Raw genomic sequence first — 22,277 nt, 5'->3', positions numbered from 1 at the left:
CCAGGCGGATCTCGCGAGGTTCGGGAAAATGCGCCGGGAAGAGGGCCGGCACATAGGCGGGAGGGGGCAAGATGGCGGCCCAGGTGCTGGCGCTCCTGAGGGAGGTGTCGCGGCTGGAGGCGCCGCTGGAGGAGCTGCGCGCTCTGCAATCGGTGCTGCAGTCGGTGCCACTCAGCGAGCTCCGTGAGCATGCTGCGGAACTGCACCTCGGTCCGCTTTTCTCCCTGCTCAACGAGAACCATCGGTGAGAGGATCCTTCTACTTGAGAAGGGGAGAGTGACACCCCCAGTTATGGAGACAGGGATGGCGTGGTAGCGGGGGAGGCTTTTCCCAGTCTCAGAGAAGGTTGAATTTAGCTGAAATTTCAGAGAGGGGAGGATTCTGGGCTGAAAAGCGAAAGACAGTGTTCAAGTCCAGGCTCTGAGGTGTGCCCCTGGCAGTCGCTTGCCAGGGAGGACTCCACAATCCTATATCGAAGTCCTTGACTTTTCTCCTCCTCTTAAGAAGGGGTACTATCCTGGCAATTTGACCGGATCCATCAATATTTTAAACTCATACCTTTTGATCCAGTAATTCCTGTTATAGAAATTTAACGTAGAGGTATGCTCGCACACAAAATGTACTTTCATGATAGAAGGTGACAGCAAAACAAAAAAAAAACCTAGGAACAACCTGAATATCCAATAAAAGGGGATTCTTAAATTGATGATACGTGACTATGTAATGCTATGAAGCTATTAGAAAAACTGAGGCAGATCCAGTATGTGGACATGGAAAGATCTCTAATATATGTTGCTGAATAAAAAGAAGAAAATTGAAGCCTTTATGATCTCATTATGTGTAATTTTAGAAAAGGATTACAGGAGTTTCCTGGTGGCTCAGCAGGTTAGGGATTCCACATTGTCACTGCATTGGCTCTAGTTACTCCTGTGGCACAGGTTTGATTCCTGGTCTGGTAACTTCTGAATGCCGGAAGGTGCAGCCAAAAAGGGGGGGTGGGGGCGGTTACAACCCTCCTACACCCATGTGAACACAGGCCAGTGTAACATTAAGAGTATCTGAAACTATTAACATACAAGTGCAACTTTGAATGGTAGGTTGGCAACTATTTTCATTTTATGTACATCTGTAGTGTTTGATTTTAAACACTTTGTATTTGATCATCTGATAACTTAAAAGACTTTTGAAATGTTTGTGATCCAGAAATTGTAAAAGAAGCTTTTCTTCTGGAAGAGAATGAAGCACTGGATCAACACTGGGTGATTTCAGAGGGTTTTCTTGGCTCTGACCTTCTAAAAGTCCTCCCTTTTCATATGTGTTCTCCCTCTGTTAATTTCTCTTAGTTAACATTCAAGTCTGCCTGTGCAATGTCTCTGTCCATTTTAATTCAGGCCCTCATTTTCTCCCTTTTGTTAGGTCTGTTGCATTAGTCTGACTTCTCATTCATTACCTCTGAGCTTCCTTTTCTAGTGTGTCCTTCCCACATTGCAACCACAGTGAACTGCCCAGGTCGTTTGGCTCACATCTTTTCCATGGTTTCCCATTGACTCCAGTGTAAAATCATGACTTGTTAGTCTGGCATTTGGACCTTACAATATGTTTCCACCCTACTTTTCCAGCCTCATCCTTTTTCTCCACTCTACACATTTCATCTGCTCCAGCTACCGCGTGGCAATACTTACTTTCCCTTGAGCATGACTTGGCACTTTCCTAACTTTGTTCACACCAGTCCTTCTAACTGAAATGCCTCACCCTCTCTCCAAATCTGTCCATCCTTTAAGGCCCAGGTGAATTACCACCTCATCCAAAAAGGCTTTCTCAGTCACTACAGTTGGCAAGGGACTGGCCACGGATCTCCAGATCTGTTAACTTCTATTAATGATATTTGACAGTATCGCTTTATGTTATAATTCCATATGTGTTTGTTTCTAATCTGTAAATTCTTTGAAGGCAAAGAATATTTTGTTCATCTCTGCATGCTTCCTAAGGTGTAGCACATAATACAATATATGGCAAATGAGACATTAAACTCATGAATTTTAGAGAGCCCACCTAGTCCAATCACTTTATATTAAAGATGAAGAGAGTTTCAGTGACCACAACATAAGTTAATACCAGAGTTGCAATAGGAACAGAAATTTAGGGGAGTTTGAAGACAAAGTTTCATGGGATAGGTGGTTTATTGAATGGAGGAGCAGTGCTCTAGGAAACAATTTTAATGGAAATTTAAAGATAAAGTTATTCAGAACTCAGCACGTCATAGCTACTAATTACGATTTGTGGGAACATTCATTCTCTGGATAGTGGATTGGCAATATACTATTTTCCTGATTAAATCACACAGGTTTATATGTTGGTTTGGGGTTTGGGTTTTGTTTTTTGGGTTTTTTTGTTTGTTTGTTTGGTATATGGAGTTCCTGGGCTAGGCCAGGCCAGGGATCAGATCCAAGCTTTAGTTGCAACATAAGCCACAGCTGTGGCAACACCGGATCCTTAACCCACTGTGCTGGGCCAAGGATCAAACGTGCATCCCAGTACTCCCAAGATGCCACCAGTCCCGTTGTGCCACAGCGGGAACTCTGGATCTTTGCTGATAGTTATAAATCTAGACTTGACTGGAATTTTTGTGAGGGAAAGTAAGTCCTAAGATTACTTCCTTAAACATAAAAGGCTAACAAGACTGTATGTTATTAATTCTTTGGTTTCTTGATTTCAGAGGGCCACATGTGACCCTGTATCTGTGCATTGTACAGTTTAACCTACTATTGCTTTAAAGAGAAAAAAATTATTGGGAGTTCCTGTTGTGGTGCAGCAGAAATGAATCCGACTAGTATCCATGAGGATGCAGGTTCGATCCCTAGCCTTGCCCAGTGGGTTGGGGATCTGTTGTTGCCCTGAGCTGTGGTGTAGGTGGCAGATGGGGCTCAGATCCCTTATTGCCGTGGCTGTGGTGTAGGCCAGCAGCTGTAGCTCCAATTAGACCCCTAACCTGGGACCTTCCATATGCTTTGGCCCTAAAAAGCAAAAAAACCCAAACAAACAAAAAAACACTTTATTGATACATAATTTACCAAAATAAACTGCACGTAGTAAAATACAGTTTGACAAGTTTTGGCATGTATATACCACAAAACCATCACCATAATCAAAGAAGCAAAAATGTCTCTCACCCCCAGAAGTTTCTTGTGCCCCTTCATGAGTCCCTTTCTGCCTCAGCCAGGCAACTGCTGTTTTGCTTCCTATCCTATATATGAGTTTGCCTCTTTATATATATATTTATAATACATAAATATATATTTTTATAACTATGAAATATTAAAAATATTATATTTTTATAAATATATATATATGTATTTTTACATAAATGGTGATGGGAGTTCCCTTCTGGCACAGTGGGTGAAGAGTCTGACATTGTCATTGCAGTGGCCCAAATCACTGCTGTGGCACAGGTTCAATCCCTGGCCTGGGCATTTCTACATGCTTCAGGCACAGCCTCCCCTTCCCACAAAAGGTGTCACATACTATATACTCTTTTGTTTGGTTTATTTCACACAGCATTATTAAAGGTTTATCTATGTGGTGTGAAGTTCCCAGGCTAGGGATGGAATCAGAGCTACAGCTGCCGGCCTGTGCCACAGCCACAGCAACACAGGATCTGAACTGCATCTGCAACCTACACCACAGCTCACAGCAATGCCAGATCCTTATTAACCCACTGAGCAAGGCCATGGATCAAACCCATGTCCTCATGGATACTAGTTGGGCCATTGCCACTAAGCCACAACGGGAACTCCTATTTCGTTTCTTATCATTCATCCTTCTCCCCACTTCTCTCCCTCCGCATCATACCAAGCAACTTTTGGTACCTCGAAGGCATGATATTGTCTCATTTCTCTGTGACTTTCATTTACTAGTATACCCTCGACTTGGAACGTATTTCTTCAATTAGATAACGCTCACTTTTTCCTAAAGTTTAGCTCAGGTGTTATCCCTCTGGGAAGCCTTCTCTGAACCCTGTCTTTTTATTTTTCTGTGTCTTCCACTAATCTGAGCTCCTTGAGACTGGAGAATATATCTTATTCTGATTTGTAGCCCAGCATAGGCGTGGTACATAACAGGTACTGAATAAATGTTGAATAAATTGGTAGAAGCTGGTGTTTTGAAAGGAGGTCTGTGTGGAGAGCCTCATTGAGCCAGGTATCAGATATTAGTAGGTTGTTACTTCTTACCTAGTAGGACATGAACTGATGACATCTCTGGTGTCTCCTTTAGGGAACAGACTACTTTGTGTGTATCCATCCTGGAGAGATTGCTTCAAGCTTTAGAGCCAGTTCACGTGGCTCGGAACCTCAAGGTTGACCTGCAGAGGGGACTTACTCATACCAATGATTCTGTAAAAATCCTCACTCTGTCCCAGGTAGGAAATTTTACTAGTACATCATAAGGGAATTGACGTTTATTAACCATCTGCCCTGGGCAAGACTCTGTGCTGGGTGCCAAAAACAGAGGGGAAGAAAACATGTGCTCTCTCTATCCCTAGGGAGTGTCTAGTCTGTTCTAGTGTGCATGCCTAACTATAACCACAAGCTAAAGTAAGAAGTTCCACTCAGTACCATCTGAATCATTGATTCATCAACTACTGAGTTTCTTTTACCAGGTATTGTACCATATGCTGTTAGAGCTACTGTTTCTTTCCTTCAGTGAGCCCTTGGTCCAGAGCAAAAGCTTACCATGTTAAGTCTTATTATAGTGTGATGGACAAAGTACTATTATAAAGGTCACTATGCCAACAAATTAAGACAGTAACTCTTACTACCCTGGTAACCTAACATGCTATAATTTGGGTAGAGAGCTGCTGTTGAGGACTATCCTGAAGTGACAGAAGATGAGCAGTTACTTATCCAAAAGATGTTCAACTACTGTTTTTCCTCTTCTCTGAATTGTTTGTTTAAGAAAGAGGGAGGAATTCCTGATGTGGCTCAAGAGGTTGAAAATCCAGCTAATACCCATAAAGACGCCAGTTTGTTCCCTGGCCTTCCTCAGTGGCTTAAGGATCCAGCATTGCCATGAGCCGTGGCGTAGATTGAAGATGCAGCTCAGATCTCGAGTTGATGTGGCTGTGGTTTAGGCCAGCAGCTGCAGCTCCAATTTGACCCCTAACCTGGGAACTTCTATATGTCGAGGGTGCAGCCCTAAAGAGAAAAAAGAAAGGAGGGAAAGTATCAACTTATTTTTTGACCATTTATGTGCAAAAGTCTGTAGGAGGCTCTTTACCTATCTAGTCCCATTTAATCTTCATTACTATGTAGGACAGTAATTAAGTATTTCCATTTTACAAACAAAAGATTGGGTTCAAAGAAGTTATTTAATTTGCCCAAGATCAACACAACTGAAAATGGTAGAACTAGGATTTGTATTGTTTTCACTCGCTAAGATGTCTCAACTCTTTATTCACCTTTTTTTTCCCTCTGCTTTCAAAGATGTGACTATCATCTGTATATTTGACTTTAATGAATTTGGATCATTTGGAATTTTTAATGGCTCATCTTGTAGCCGTAAGCAGTAACTCGTGAAATAACTAAGGAAATTTGACCACCATGTGTTCCCATGTTGCCCAACATTGGAAGAGTAGTTCTGATTGTTGTTTTCTTTTCAGGTTGGAAGAATTGTTGACAATTCTGATGCTGTTACTGAGATTCTAAATAATGCTGAATTACTAAAACAAATCGTTTATTGTATTGGTGGAGAGAATCTGTCTGTAGCTAAAGCGGTGAGTCACAACCATCAGCCTAAACATGCAGAGACATTAGTGTTTTAAAAGACAGAGAAAGGCCTTCTGGATTGAGAGGTAAAGGTTTAGAATGGATGATTTGTGTCATTGAATTTGCAACCTCAGAAAGATGGTATCAAATGAATAAATAAATGATGTCAAATTAATACTAGTGAATCTCTTCTATTTTCTAGAAATCCATAGCTAAATTATCCATCATAGGGCTTACATTGGGTTTCTTGATAAGAAGCTTTTTTCTGTTTTCTGTTGGGAATACTCTGTATCTTTTCCAGTTATAAAGAATAGCTGAAATGTAGTGAATGCTCATTGGGTAAGATGCATTCCATCCACTAATTTTCACCTCAATCTTTTTTTTTTTTTTTTTTTTTTTTTTTCTTTTTGTCTTTTTAGGGCTGTACCTGTGGCATATGGAGGTTCCCAGGCTAGGGGTCGAGTTGGAGCTGTAGCTCCCAGCCTATGCCTCAGCCACAGCAACACAGGATCTGAGCCTCATCTTCGACCTACACCATAGCTCATGGCAACCCCAGATCTTCAACTGAGTGAGGCCAGGGATCGAACCTGCATCCTCATGGTTACTAGTCAGATTCGTTTCTGCTGAGCCACGATGGGAGCTCACCTCAATCTTATAAAGTAGAAAATACAATTCTATATTTTTATGACTTAAATTATTTTCTTTCCTTATCAGGCCATTAAATCCCTGTCAAGAATTTCACTGACCCAAGCTGGACTGGAGGCTTTGTTCGAAAGTAATCTGCTAGATGATTTGAAAAGTGTGATGAAGACAAATGACATTGTTCGATACAGGGTGTATGAGGTAAGACTGAAAGCATACTTTCTGGTGCCTGTAATTCAAAATGCAGCAACGCTTAGATTAGAAGGCAGAATGGCTCATGTATCCTGTATTTATTGAGTATATAATCTGTTAGGGTCTATCCTAGGTGCCCAGGGTGTAGGGATGAACTCCCAACCTAGTATATGAGATGGTCATATAAAAAATATTTATACTACACTCTAAGTTCTGTAATAGAGGCGATACCGCTGAAACTAGACTTTGAAAAAATTAGCTGTAGTGGTGGTGGTAAGAAGAAGCTGTGTACTGAGCAGTGCGCTAAATCCTCACATAAGTACCTTCAATTCTCACAGTAAACCCTGTACTTCATTGTCATTAATCTCGCTATTGATGGAGTCATTAACCCAAGACCACGCAGTTAGTAGGCTGCATATTCAAAAGGGACCTTCTGGAGTTCCTGTCGTGGCACAGTGGTTAACGAATCCGACTAGGAACCATGAGGTTGCGGGTTCGGTCCCTGCCCTTGCTCAGTGGGTTAACGATCCGGCGTTGCCATGAGCTGTGGTGTAGGTTGCAGACGCAGCTCGGATCCCGAGTTGCTGTGGCTCTGGCGTAGGCCTGTGGCTACAGCTCCGATTTGACCCCTAGCCTGGGAACCTCCATGTGCCGCGGGAGCAGCCCAAGAAATAGCAAAAAGACAAAAGAAAAAGGCGGCGGGGGGGGACCTTCTACAGTCTGTCTCCCTCTCCAGAACACTTTCTGACTTTGCATGCCTTAATATTACCCTGTCTTGGTTTTCCTTCTGCTTTTCTAGCTGTTTCTCCGTCTCCTGGCTCCTTAGCCTCTGCTGAACTTTTAATTGTTGGAATTTGTGAATGCAGAATCCCAAGCCCTGTTCTCACTGTGCTCTATATTCACTCCTAGGCAGTTGTGTTCATGCTGTGGTTTCACTTCCCACCTGGAATGGCAATGACTCTCACATGTAAACCTATGACCTCTCTTCTGAGCGCAGACATTCAAGTAAACTGCTTTCTGTAGGACGCTCATGCTCATGTTCAAATCAAACTCCTGATCTTGCCCACCTACCTCATGCCCCTAATAGAAAACAGCAGCAACAAACTGACGCCGTCTCACAGTCCAGATGGCTGGATATTGGACCTCCAGCTCATTGTCTATAAGGCCATGTTCTCCCTGCTTCATATCCATTCAGTTAGTTTTACTTAAACTCGTGCATTTCTCTTCTTTGACATAGTCACCACCACCGTAATCTAAGCTACCAGTGTTTCTCACCTGGAAGACTGTATTTGCATCCACATTGGTCCAATCTCATCCATTTTTGTCGCTGCTAGCTGTCGTCACATGCAGTCAGAATGATCTTTTGAAAAATCAAAATCTGGGAATTCCCATTGTAGTGCAGCAGAAACAAATCCGACTAGTATCCATGAGGATGCAGGTTCCATCCCTGGCCTCGCTCAGTGGGTTAAGGATCTGGTGTTGCCATGAGCTGTGGTGTAGGTCGCAGACACAGCTCAGATCCCACGTTGCTGTGGCTGTGGTGTAGGCTCCAATTGGAGCCCTAGCCTGGGAACCTCCATATGCCTAGGGTTTGGCCCTTAAAAAAACAAGCCAAAAAAAAGGAGTATTCTGTGCTAATTTCTCTCTTTTTTTTTTTTTTTTTTTTTGCTCTTTTTCCCTTTTCTAGGGCTGCTCCCACGGCATATGGAGGTTCCCAGGCTAGGGGTCGAATCGGAGCTATAGTCGCCAGCCTACGCCAGAGCCACAGCAACACGGGATCTGAGCCGAGTCTTCAACCTACACCACAGCTCATGGTAACGCCGGATCCCTTAACCCACTGAGCAAGGGCAGGGATCGAACCCGCAACCTCTTGGTTCCTGGTCGGATTCATTAACCACTGAGCCATGACAGGAACTCTTAGAGTAATTTCTTGTGTGTTGAATGAATCTTCCTACTTGTGGAGACAAATAATGGGTTTTTAAAAATTCAATTATATAAAGTACCTAGTCCTTGCATTTTTTTTTGTCTTTTTTTTTTTTTTTTTTTGCCATTTCTTGGGCCACTCCCGAGGCATATGGAGGTTCCCAGGCTAGGGGTCTAATCGGAGCTGTAGCTGCCGGCCTACGCCAGAGCCACAGCAATGCAGGATCCGAGCCACATCTGCGACCTACACCACAGCTCATGGCAACACCAGATCCTTAACCCACTGAGGAAGGCCAGGGATTGAACCCGCAACCTCATGGTTTCTAGTCGGATTCGTTAACCACTGAGCCAACCTAGTCCTTGCATTTAACTTAAAATGACATCAAACAAGTTTTGGCTGATTTGACCTTGTTGCTTTCTCTGTTCTTTTCTTCCAGCTAATTGTGGAGATTTCCTCCGTGTCACCAGAATCTTTAAACTACTGTACCACCAGTGGATTGGTAACACAGCTCCTCCGAGAACTGACCGGTGAGGATGTGCTGGTCAGGTATGTTGATGGAGAGAGTTCTTAAAGCAAATTATCTTCTTTTGAAGGCCAGAGGACCATCTTGGGACTTAAGTGTGATCTTCCCTAATGGAGCCTGTGCCCTGGTTGCCATCTCATGACTGATGCGTGTCCTGAAGAAGGGGCCTTTACAACATTGCTCAGCTTACACAGTGACAGCATCCTGAACTTAGCAAAGCCCTATATGACAATTCAGCTTCTTTTGAGTAACTGTGTTCCCTGTCCTTAGGCACATGGGCTCTTTAAAATTTGCCAATCACGGAGTTCCCATCGTGGCGCTGTGGTTAACGAATCCATCTAGGAACGATGAGGTGGTGAACGATGAGGTTGTAAGTTCGATCCCTGGCCTTGGTCAGTGGGTTAAAAATCCAGCGTTGCTGTGAGCTGTGGTGTAGGTCACAGACTCAGCTCAGATCTGGCGTTGCTGTGGCTCTCGTGTAGGCCGGTGGCTACAGTGCCAGTTAGACCCCTAGCCTGGGAACCTCCATGTGCCATGGGAGCGGCCCTAGAAAAGGGAAAAAGACAGAAAATAAACAAATAAATAAATAAAATTTGCCAATCACATGGCTACTGCCGTATGTATTAACTAACATGTAAACATATTCATTTTTTGACGTTAAATAATAGCACAATGGCATGATAGAAACACGGACTTTTGAAAATGAATGAGACTTGGGCTTGCATCTCTACTGCTTAGTAGCTGCTTGACCTCAGACAAACCTTTCTGCACCTGTCTCCTCATCTCCTAAGGGTAACAATGACTATAAAGACGATAATATGAAGATTAAGTGAATTGACCATGGAGAGCAGTACAAATAGGTTCTCAAGGAAATGTTAATTTCAGTATCTTTACTCCCAGCCCCCTGCTCCCTAAATCCCCTTTAGTATCTGCCAAGTGGTTCCTTGTAGATGATCCACAATTTACTAATACACTCTCACTGTTGAACGCTTGGTTTGTTTCAAGTATTTTGTTGTCCTAAAAGTTATCTTTGTATACATAGAATTTTGTTTTCTGTGTCTTAAATGATTTTCTGATTGTCCTGTGTTCTTTATTTTTTATATTTTTTTCTTTTTTAGCCACATGGCAGCATATGGAAGTTCCCTGGGCCAGGGATCAAACCTGCACCACAGCAGTGACCCGAGGCACTGCTGTGACAACACCGGATCCTTAACTCACTGAACCACAAGAGAACTCCCGTCCTGTGTTCTTTAAATGTGACTGAACTTGTTAAACTCACAAACGTAAACCAGTTACCAGTTGCACTGGCTAAAAGCATTTGGGTTACATTGTTTCATATTACTCTAATAAAAAATTATTTTGTTAAATTTCCTTAGCTTTGTAACAGAAAAAAAATCTTTGCAAATAGTTAAAATACCTTAGGATCAACTATAAAAATACTTTTTTTTTAGTTAATTGGGGAAATTTGGTCACGGTTAGGTATTGGCTAATGCCAAAGAATTATTTTTAAAATGTGGTAGGAGTTCCCATCACGGTGCAGCAGAAACAAATCCGACTAGGAACCATGAGGTTGCAGGTTTGATCCCTGGCCTCGCTCAGTGGATTAGGGATCCAGCATTGCTGTGAGCTGTGGTGTAGGTCGCAGATGTGGCTCGGATCTGACGTTGCTGTGTCTGTGGCATAGGCTGGCAGCTGTGGCTCCAATTTGATCCCTAGCCTGGGAACCTTCTTATGCCTCCTCAGGTGTAGCCCTAAAATAAGCAAAAAAAAAAAAAAAAAAAATGTGGTAAAGGCATTATAATTGTGTGAGAAAATATTCATGTTTTTTAGTGATGCATACTGAAGTATGCAGAGGTAAATGGCAAGATGACTAGAATTTGATCTAAGATAACTCAGCAAAAAAGGGAGGAAAAATTGAAATAAGTGAAGTAAAATTTCGATGGCTGTATAATCAGGATTATGGGTACATGGGGCTCACTGTACTGCTCTCTTTACTTTTGTATATGTTTGACATTTCAAGATAAAAGCAAAGTTTAAAAACTTTGAGGAAGTCGCTACATTATGGTGGTAACAATAGTGGGCCTCTGGCCAGAAGGACTTGGGTTTTTTTTGTTTTGTTTTTTTTTGGGGGGGCTGCACTCTCAGCATATGGAGGTTCCCAGACTAGGGGGTCCAATCAGAGCTATAGCTGCTGGCCTCCACCACAGCCACAGCCACGCCAGATCTGAGCTTCGTCTGCGACCTACACCACAGCTCACAGCAACACCAGATCCTTAACCCACTGAGCGAGGCCAGGGGTCAAACCCGCAACCTGATGGTTCCTAGTAGGTTTGTTTCCACTGTGCCACGACGGGAACTCCAGAAGGTCTTGATTTAAGTCTTAACTCTGCCTCGTAAAAACAACGTGATTCTGGACAACTCACAGTTTTCTCATTCTTGTATCCTCATCCGAAAAGTACAGCCAGGATCATTGGCCTTTCACATTGGTGGGAAGAATTAAATAAGATAGCCTGTGTGAAAGTAGTTTATGAACTAAGCTAATCATTTGCAAAACCTTGGCATTTCAGAGCCACCTGTATAGAGATGGTGACATCACTGGCATATACTCATCATGGACGACAGTACCTTGCTCAAGAAGGAGTCATTGACCAGATTTCTAATATAATTGTTGGGGCGGATTCAGACCCTTTCTCTAGCTTCTATTTGCCAGGTAAGAAGTATTGATGCTTGTGGAAATGGTAGTGTGTGTTTTGTTTCTGAGTTACCTCTGACAGGAAAGGCCAGGGATTGTTTTCTTTAGAGCTCATTCCCTTGAGAGGATGACCCATCGCCCTTTGATGAGGTGGAATCTTTTGCTCTTGAGAGCCAGGCACTGTTGATTCTGATTTTCTGGAAATATTGCCAAACCTCAGCCAAAAGAAAGAAAAATAAAACTACTAGTAATAACATTTATAGTATATTGCAGAGATTCATCAAGTCTCTGAAGTTAGAATCTTTATCTAATGTGGAATTATTTTAGCCATTCTATTTTGGGACATGATTAATTGTTTGTTTGCTTTTCAGCACTTCCAGAAATAGATCAATCCCTTCCCTGGGTAGCCTTGCTTATTTCATTAATGAACCTCTCTATTTAAAATTTTTTTCTTGATAATGACTCCAAACTTCCCTCCCTATCATTTGTATCCACTGGTCCTTGTTTTTTGTTCTCCCTCTTGCCTATGACAATGCTTCAGTATTTGGACCCAGCTCCATTGACACCCTGGGGCTTCTATTCCCTCAGGGGCACACATTACAGGTCTCATTATGCTCTCTCTGATTTCCAGGCAACACAGTATCATAATCTTTCTCCTCTTTCTGGCCTGTAATTTCTTACTGTCCCACGAAAGCCTAGGGCCCACAATTGATGCTGTCTTCTTCATCTATTAAAATATATTATTGTAAATATCTTTAGGATTTGTGAAGTTTTTTGGAAACCTGGCTATCATGGATAGTCCTCAACAAATCTGTGAGCGTTATCCTGTCTTTGTGGAGAAAGTCTTTGAAATGACAGAAAGTCAGGACCCCACCATGATTGGTGTAGCAGTGGACACGATTGGAATCCTGGGATCCAATGTTGAAGGAAAACAGGTTTTACAGAAAACAGGTTGGTATGACTTGTTTTGGCTTTCCTTAGGGATGTCTCAATTTTTGACAAGGATTCATCATGTAAATTCATTTGCTGTTACATTAACTGCATGGTAGAAACTACTTTTACAGATGGCAGTCTTTTTACCATGACCGTGTACTAACCCCTTTTAACTCCCCCAAAAAGTCTCAGAGTTCTCGTTGTGGCTCATTGGGTTACGAACCCAACTAGTATCTATGAGGTTACAGGTTCGATCCCTGGTCTCGCTTCAGTGGGTTAAGGATCCCGCATTGCCGTGAGCTCTGGTGTAGGTCACATTGTGGTGTAGCTGTGGTGTGGTGTGGTGTAGGCAGATGCTGCTCACATCCTATGGTTATGGCATAGGCCAGCAACTATATCTACAATTTGACCCCTAGCCTGGGAACTTCCTTTTGCCACAGGTACGGCCCTAAAAATCAAAAAATAAGTAAATACATAGTCTCATAATTATTACTGAATTTTTTTTTAACTTGACTGTACCAAACACTCTTTCCCCTCCGCATCTTCTGTATATAGTATTCTTGGTACAAAGACCGTAGTCTGGAGTCAGAAAGACCTGGATTCATGTCCCAGTTCTAACACTGACTTAGTTTTTTGAACTTCACTACTCTAGGCTTCATTTTCCTCATTTATAAAAAGAGTATAACAACTGCTTCTCAGTGGTTGTGAATATTTAATGAAAAGACGTATTTTATTTTTATTTTTTATTTTTTTTAGGGCCACACTCTTGGTATATGGAAGTTCCCAGGCTAGGGGCCAAATTGGAGCTGCAGCTGCCAGCCTGTGCCACAGCCACAGCAACACAGGATCTGAGCCTCATCTGTGACCTACACCACAGCTCACAGTGCCTGATCCTTAACCCACTGAGCAAGGCCAGGGATCAAACTAGCATCCTCATGGATACCAGTCAGGTTCATTACTGCTGAGCCACAATGGGAACTCCCAAGACATTTGTTTTATATATTTGCAATGTCAAGGAAGGAAAACAAAAATTTGTTACAAGATTTTGTGTAAGTTTGATACTTGGAATTGACAGAACATTGTAAATCAACTTTACTATTAAAATAAAATTAGGGAGTTCCCCCTGTTGTGATGCAGCGGAAACAAATCTGACTGGGAATCATGAGGTTGCAGGTTCCATCCCTGGCCTCCCTCAGTGGGTTAAGGATCCATCGTTGCCATGAGCTGTGGTGTAGGTCGAAGAGGCAGCTCAGATCTGATGTTGCTGTGGCTCTGGTGTAGGCTGGCATATAGCTTTGATTAGACTCCTAGTCTAGGAACCTCCATATGCCGCAGGTGCAGCCCTAAAAAGCAAAAAAAAAGAAGAAGAAAAGAATCAAAATAAAATTTTAAAAAGATTGAAGAGTTCCCATTGTGACACAGTAGAAGCAAATCCACTAGTATCCACGAGGATGTGGGTTCAATCTCTAGCCTCTCTCAGTGGGTCTGGGATCCAGCATTGCTGTGAACTGTGGTTGCAGACACTGCTCAGGTCCCACGTTCCTTTGGCATTGCTGTAGGCCAGCAGCTACAGCTCCAATTCAGCCTCTAACTTGAGAACTTCATATGCCATGGGTGCAGCCCTAAAAAGCCAGAAAAAAAAGATTGATACTTGGCACTGTGGCACATCCTTGAGTATCTTGCAAGTACTATGATTTCTACACAAAAAATAATGTACAGCAAGGTTAAAACCCTTGTGAAGTATTCGTTGAAAATTATTATGCTATTGTGTATCACAGCTGGTATTCAAGTTGTATGTGCTTTTCTAGGTGCTTTTACCTGTGACATAAAATCCCTTTACAATCCTGCACATAACATACTATTGTCATTCTCATTTTACTGATAAGGTAGCTGAAACTCAGAGAAGTGAAGAAAATTTTCTAAGATCATTTTTCAAACTGTGGAGCAACTGCTACTCAGATCCAGGTCCTTTTATTCCAAATCCTGTACACTTTAATTTATATGTCTTGTATTGCATATGAATGTGTCATGGTCTCTGAGTACATGTTTAATTTCATGTTGGCTTAGGTTGGTAGCAGTCATAGTGTATGAAAGTGTACTTTTAAAAATCTCATTGTTCACTTAACATCCATTAGGATGGCGATTATTTAAAAAAAAAAAAAAAAAAAAAAACAGAAAATATGGGAGTTTCCATCGTGGCTCAGTGGTTAAGAAATCTGACTAGCATCCATAAGAATACAGATTCGATCCCTGGCCTTGCTCAGTGGGTTAAGGATCCTGTGTTGCTGTGGCTGTGATATAGGCTGGCAGCTATAGCTCGAATTGGACCCCTAGCCTGGTACCCTCCATATGCCACTGATGCTTCCCTAAAAAAAAAAAAAAAAAAATCAGAAAATAGGAGTTTCTGTTGTGGCTCAGGGGATTAAGAACCCAACATAGTGTCTATGAGGATATGGGTTTGATCCCTGACCTCACTCAGTGGGTTAAGAATCCAGTGATACCACAAGCTGTGGCGTAGGTCTCAGTTGCAGCTAGGATCCTGCATTGCTGTGGCTGTGGCATAGTTCAGCAGCTGCAGTTGGAATTCAACCTCTAGCCTGGGATCTTCCATATGCCACAGGTGCAGCTGAAAAAAACAATCGTAAAAAAAGACAATAGGAGTTCCCGTTGTGGCGCAGTGGTTAACGAATCCGACTAGGAACCATGAGGTTGCGAGTTCGATCCCTGCCCTTGCTCAGTGGGTTAAGGGATCTGGCGTTGCCGTGAGCTGTGGTGTAGGTTGCAGACGCGGCTCGGATCCCTCGTTGCTGTGGCTGTGGCGTAGGCTGGCCGATTAGACCCCTAGCCTAAGAACCTCCATATGCCGCGGGAGCGGCCCAAGAAATGGCAAAAAGACAAAAAAAAAAAAAAAAAGAAAATAACAGGAGTTCCCGTGATGGCACAGGGAAACAAGTCATACTAGGAACCATGAGGTTTCGTGTTCGATCCCTGGCCTTGCTCAGTGGGTTAAGGATCAGGTGTTGCTTATGAGCTATGGTATAGGTCGCAGACATGGCTCGGATCTGGCATTGGCCAGCCGGCAGCAACAGCTCTGATTAGACCCCTACCTGGGAACCTCCATATACCACAGGTGTGGCCCTAAAAAGACAAAAGCCAAAAAAAAAAGAAAATAACATATGTTGAGAAGATGTGAGAAATTAGAGCTCTTGTGCGTATCTGGTGGTAATGTGGAAACATTATGGTGGTTCCTCAAAAAATTAAACAGAATTATCATGTGATCCAGCAGTTCCACTTCTGGGTATATACCCAAAAGAGTGGAAAGCAGGGACTTAAATAGATACTTGTACACCTGTGTTCATTAATAGCATTATTCACCATAACCAAAAAGGGTAGAAACAAACCCAAGTGTTCATTGATGAGTGAATGGATAAACAAAATGTAGTGTATACATCCAGAGGAATGTTATTTAGTCTTTAAAAAAAAAGAATGGGCGTTCCCGTCGTGGCGCAGTGGTTAACGAATCCGACTAGGAACCATGAGGTTGCGGGTTTGGTCCCTGCCCTTGCTCAGTGGGTTAACGATCCGGCATTGCCGTGAGCTGTGGTGTAGGTTGCAGACGCGGCTCGGATCCCGCATTGCTGTGGCTCTGGCGTAGGCCGGTGGCTACAGCTCCGATTCAACCCCTAGCCTGGGAACTTCCATATGCCGCGGGAGCGGCCCAAGAAATAGCAACAACAACAACAACAACAACAACAACAACAAAAAAAAAAAAAGAATGTAGGGAGTTCCTGTTATGACTTAGCGGTAACAAACCCAACTAGGATTCATGAGGTGGGTTCAATCCCTGGCCTCGTTCAGTGGGTTAAAGGATCCGATGTTGCCATGAGCTGTGGTGTAGGTCGCAGACAAGGCTCAGATCCAGAGTGGCTGTGGCTGTGATGTAGGCCGTCAGCTGTAGTTCTGATTTGATCTCTAGCTTGGAACTTCCATGTGCCAAGGGCACAGCCCCAAAAAGCAAAAAAAACAAAAACCAAAAAAAAAGAATGTAATTCTCATATGTGCTATAACATAGGAGAACCTTAAAGACATCGTGCTAAGTGAAATAAGCCAAACACAAAAGGACAAATATTGTATGATTCCACTTGGTACCTAAAATAGTTAAATTCACAGAGATAAAGTAGAACGGTGGTTACCAGGGGACGGGGGTAGGAGGAAAGGGGAATTGTTAATGAACAATGAGTTTCAGTTTGAGGTGATGAAAAACCTCTGGGGGTGGATGGTGGCGATGGTTGCACAACATTGTGAATGTACTGAGTGGTATGCTTAAACCTGGTTAAAGTGGTAAATTTTACGTTATGTGTGTTTTACCACAATAAAAAAAAATCTTATTCTTCAAAGGAACTCGCTTTGAACGATTGCTCATGAAAATAGGATATCAAGCGAAGAATGCCTCAACAGAGCTCAAAATTAGGTGTTTGGATGCAGTTTCCTCTCTTTTTTATTTACCAGTAAGTAGACTGGGAAATTAATAAAGGACTTAGGGATATGTAGGGGAGAAGAAATCTGTATGAATCAACATAATACTGGTTAACTTACTATAAATGTTGACCAAAAAACGCCATCTTTCTCACTTGTAGTGAAAGAAGATAACCCTCATTTATGACTGGTGACATTTTTTAAGTTAAAGTGGAATCGTAGAATGTTAAAACTGGAAAGGAGAGTTCCCTGGTGTCTCTGCAGGTTAAGGATCCAATATTGTCACTGCTGTAACTCCGGTCATCTCTACGGTGCAGGTTCAGTCCTTGGCCTGGGAACTTTCACATGCCAAAAAATGAACAAAAAAGCTGGAGAGCACCCTAGAGATTGCTTAATCAACCCCCCCCCCCCAAAAAAAGCAAAAAACTGGGGCAGTTTGGGCTGAGTTTAGGGGGAAGCACTTCAGGCTTGGCAGAGACCACACAGCAAGTTAAAGACAGAGTATGATCAGAATCCAGGTTTCCTGACTTTCTAGTGTCCTGAGATTTTCCTTTTCTGTCCTGTAGCCTGAACAGCAGACTGATGACCTCCTGAGGATGACAGAATCCTGGTTTTCTTCTTTATCTCGGGACCCGCTGGAGCTCTTCCGTGGCATCAGTAATCAACCTTTCCCTGAACTACACTGTGCTGCCTTAAAAGTGTTTACAGTAAGCATTCTCTTCACAAGCCTTTCTAGGCCTCTGCCAGCTCAGTACCTGAATACTTAGTGAGCCAGTCCCTCTGCCTTGCCCTAGGGATACACAAGAGCACAGGAAGTTTCTGCCCTCTACTCTTAGTGTAGACTAATGAGGGAGACAGCTTTGTAGATAGATTTTATTAGTAAAAGGTATTAATTAGGTGCTACAGCATATGTTTGAACAGGATTAATTAATTAATCCAGAATTAATTCGGGATTCTTTACGTCCCTAGCCCAGGTTTTCCCAAGCCTTATTTCCTGCCCTTCCTTTCTGGCATAGGATGTTCTAGTGATACCAGACTTCTCATTTCATATCTCTGCATCCTCCTGTACTCTTTCCATTCAACAGTCTTCCCTGACTTCCTGGCTTTGCTTGTTAACCACTCATTCACTTTTCAAGAACTAGCTGAGGTATCTCTTCAGCAGGTGTTGCGAAAACCCACAAGGTTGAGCTAAGCAATATTGGCTCTTATACTTTGCATTTATTGATTCATTCAGCAAAGATTTGCTGAGTTTATTTTCTTTTTTCTTTTTGCTTTTTAGGGCCACATCCTCAGCATATGGAAGTTCCCAGGCTGGGGGTCGAATCAGAGCTATAGCTGCCAGCATACACAACCACAGCAATGCAGGATCCAAGCCACATCTGTGACCTCCACCACAGTTCACAGCAATGCCAGATCCCCAACCCACTGGGCAAGGCCAGGGATCAAACCTGCATCCCCATGGATACTAGGCAGATTTGTTTCTGCTGTGCCGCAACGGGAACTCCTTGAGTGAAATTTTCAAAAATATTTATATAAGTTGCTATTGGAGTTCCCATCGTAGCGCAGTGGAAATGAATCTGACCAGGAGCCATGAGGTTACAAGTTTGGTCCCTGGCCTTGCTCAGTGGGTTAGGGATCCGGCGTTGACTTGAGCTGTGGTGTAGGTCACAGACATGGCTCAGGTCTCGCATTGCTGTGACTGTGGTATAGGCCGGCGGCTACAGCTCCAATTGGACCCCTAGCCTGGAAACCTCCATATGCTGCAGATGAGGCCCTGAAAAGCAAAAAAAAAGCAAAAAAAAAAAAAAAAAAGAACCATATAAGTTGCTTATTCATTATTTTTAAATTTGAAAAAGATCAAGAAGTAGAATATACCTGTTTGGTATATTTCCTTTTAGTATTGGTATTTGTTAATATTTATTTATTTACTTATTTATTGGTGAAGTATTTCAAACACACAGTCATGCTACCCATGCCCAATCCAGTTCCCTTTTCTCCCTCTCTGGATGTAATCACTGTGATGAATTCAGGATTCATAAGCACACGCATGATTTTATGCTTTTACTACCTATGCATGTATACTTAAATTATAGTTTTTTTTCATGGTTGTATTATATTTTAAAATTATAGTATTTTACATATTCTTAAATTGTGTAAATAGTATGCTGTTCATATCGTTCCGCAATTTGCTTTTTCTCTTTAACATTGTGTTTTTAAGACTTATCTAAACTAAAAGAGGCAATTAGAAAGTCACTAGGGAGTTCTCCTTGTGGCTCAGCAGTAACTAACCCGACTAGCATCCATGAGGATGCAGGTTTGATCCCTGGCCCCTTCAGTGTGTTAAGGAGCTGGTGTTGCTGTGAGCTGTGGTGTAGGACAGCAGCTGTATCTCCAATCTGACCCCCAGCCTGGGAACTTCCATATGCTGTGGGTGCTGCCCTATAAAGACAAAAAAAAAAAAAGAGAGAAAGTCATTAGTATTTCATTGTATGGCTATAGTGTGTCATTCTCCAGTAAGTGAAGATTTAGATGGTATCTATTACAAATGATGCTACAATGAACATTCTTAAATATATCCTCTTATGCACATGTATGACAGTTTAGGGTAGTATTTACTAGTCTTTGATTGGATTTTTTCCACTGTTATAATTATACCATGTATATATATACACTTTTTTTTTTTGTCTTTTTAGGGCTGCACCCATGGCATATGGAGGTTCCCAGGCTAGGGGTCCAATCAGAACTGTAGCCACCGGCCTACACCAGAGCCACAGCAACACAGGATCTGAGCTGCGTCTGCGACCTATACCACGGCTCACAGCAACGCCAGATCCTTAACCCACTGAGCGAGGCCAGAGATGGAACCCGCAACCCCATGGTTCCTAGTCGGATTCATTAACCACTGAGCCATGATGGGTACTCCAACCATGTATATAATTTGGATCTGTTTTTTTTTTTTTTTTTTTTTGTATAACAGATTTACCTATTCTTTATAAACTTTTTTTTTTTTTTTTTTTTTTTTGGCTGCACCTAAAGTATGTGGAAGTTCCCAGGCTAGGGATTAAACCTGTGCCACAGCAGCGACCCAAACCGCTGCAGACAACACCAGCTCTTTAACTCACTGTGCCACAAGGGAATTCCCTAAACATTATTCTTAATATTTATTTAACTTTTTATTGCTATGTACCATAATTTTACTAACCCATATGGCCGCTATTCAGGGTTTATACTGTACCTTTCATACTGTGATGAGCATCTTTGTATACAAAGTTTTTTTTAATATTTTGATTATTAAGTTAGAGTTTCAGGAGGGAATTTACTTAGGCAAAAACTAACACTTTCGGAGTTCCCTTTGTGGCTCAGCAGTAATGAACTCAACTAGTATCCAGGAGGATGTGGTTGAATCCCTGGCTCTTCTCAGTGGGTTAGGGATCTGGCATTGTCATGAGCTCTGGTGTAGGTCACAGAGATGGCTTGTGTTGCTGGGGCTATGGCATAGCATGGCAGCTGCAGCCCCAATTCGACCCATAGCCTGGGAACTTCCATATGCCACACGTGTGGCCATAAAGAGCAAAAAGAAAAAAAAAGTAACATTTTTAAAGTTCATATTGCCATATTTCTTCTAAGGTTTGTGCTATCCTGTTAACAAACTTATCTTCTTAAGACTCAGAGGAATTATTCTTTCTTCTTTCTATTTCAGGCCATTGCAAACCAACCCTGGGCTCAGAAACTTATGTTTAACAGTCCAGGTTTTGTAGAATATGTGATGGACCGGTCCGTAGAGCATGACAAAGCTTCAAAGGATGCCAAATATGAACTGGTAAAAGCGCTTGCCAATTCCAAGACAATTGCAGAAATCTTTGGTAACCCAAATTATTTGAGGCTTAGAACTTACCTGAGTGAAGGTCCATACTATGTGAAACCTATTTCCACGACAGCAGTGGAAGGAGCAGAATGATTTCTTCTAGAGTCTAGACCATTTATTGACCAAAATTTCTCCTGAGGCATTTGACTCCATATGTGTTTTACAAAACAGAAACTTCCCTACCACCAAAATTATCATGGAATATCTGATGTAATCTTACCATCAACATTTGTTGTGTTTCTACATTGAAATTCAGTGTAAAACCAGGAAAGCAGACAAACTTGATCATAATTGAACCAGACAGTTCTCAGATTCCTTTGACTGCCTTAGTCCTTGCAAAAAGATGGAAGAAGTTTTATTTTCCCCCCAGAAAATTTTTGTGGACTTACTATATTATTTTAAAATCCACTTCATCTAAAATTGTTTGTGAATTCTCATCGCTTTTTTCTTGGTCCTTTTCCACCTTCTGATTCCACTTGCAAAGTCTTGGATATAAATTTTCTTTGAAAAACAAGTAATATGCAATTTTAAAATTATGTTCCCTATAATAAGAAGTACTTTTAACAAGTTTTTTTTTTATTTTTTGTTACTATTATTCCTTTTAAAAATAAACAATCTTAAAAATATTTCTAGTGTTCCTTGATGCTTTTTTTGCTGTTTAGCAATGCCTTTTACTCTGTTCTGGTTTTGGCTGAGGTGGAATGATAATGTGCCAAACCAGAAAGGTTTGCTTTTGATTTTTGAGATTCATCAAGTCAATATTGAGTTGATCAGATAGGGGAAAACTGACTCCCGAAAACCAGAGTCAGAATGGAGGGGACACCCTGCCTAAACCAGGATACTGATTAGCAAAGGATGCACTTTCTTTTCATTGATTAAAAAATGTTCCCACCTGTTTTCCTATTTTTCAGCTGTCTAGGGCAAAGCAAAAAAATAAAATAATAAAGGGCAGAGCAATCATTTTACCAATCTAGAGGTTTCTACATGAATTTGTTATCAGTGTGATAGTTCAGCATGTAGAGATAGGTTTCTTTTGAGCCATGGTGACATTGATAAACCAGCCCTTCTCTGTAGCAAAATGATTCTCAGGTGACTGGAATTTTATTGTCCCCAGATTAGTCATCTCTCTTCTGCCATCTCTGGTACCTCTGAGTCCCCTTTTCCATGTTTCCATACTGGCCATTTTCCTACTAATGCCACTATATTTCTGTTGGTTTATGCCACCTAGTTTGTTGCACTTTGTTAGGCATCTCTTGGAAACTAATTCA

At 41.9% G+C, this 22,277-nt stretch overlaps 1 protein-coding gene across 2 annotated transcripts; it reads left to right on the top strand.

Annotated features, from left to right (window-relative positions):
* The first annotated feature begins 37 nt into the window (after nt 1-37).
* Nucleotides 38-21,635, top strand: PSMD5 (proteasome 26S subunit, non-ATPase 5). 2 transcript variants are annotated; one of them, XR_014826202.1, is made up of 10 exons: nt 38-244; nt 4,273-4,417; nt 5,657-5,770; nt 6,477-6,605; nt 8,957-9,066; nt 11,611-11,753; nt 12,495-12,979; nt 16,324-17,176; nt 17,711-17,851; nt 20,845-21,635. XR_014826202.1 is itself a non-coding variant. In XM_021068163.2 (10 exons), exons 1-10 carry the CDS (start codon nt 72-74, stop codon nt 21,100-21,102), a joined length of 1,515 nt encoding a protein of 504 aa, XP_020923822.1. In that variant the 5' UTR covers nt 38-71; the 3' UTR covers nt 21,103-21,635. The 2 variants fall into 2 exon arrangements, 1 of the variants encoding a protein (XP_020923822.1); XM_021068163.2 differs by having other exon boundaries at nt 12,495-12,686; nt 17,067-17,176.
* The last annotated feature ends 642 nt before the right edge of the window (nt 21,636-22,277 follow it).

The sequence above is a fragment of the Sus scrofa genome, chromosome 1, assembly GCF_054392235.1.
Source record: "Sus scrofa isolate SSC_HxYL_T2T_F1_AM1 chromosome 1, Sscrofa_HxYL_maternal_Yorkshire_Landrace_v2.0, whole genome shotgun sequence".
NCBI classification, from domain to species: Eukaryota; Metazoa; Chordata; class Mammalia; order Artiodactyla; family Suidae; genus Sus; species Sus scrofa.
This window is presented reverse-complemented; position numbering and strand designations above follow the sequence as displayed.

Coding starts and splice junctions, on each gene's coding strand:
- PSMD5 (XM_021068163.2), top strand. CDS start 72: ATGGCGGCCCAGGTGCTGGCGCTCCTGAGGGAGGTGTCGCGGCTGGAG. Junction 12,687..17,066: donor ACAGGTTTTACAGAAAACAG/GTTGGTATGACT, acceptor TATTCTTCAAAG/GAACTCGCTTTGAACGATTG. Junction 17,852..20,844: donor CTGCCTTAAAAGTGTTTACA/GTAAGCATTCTC, acceptor TTTCTATTTCAG/GCCATTGCAAACCAACCCTG.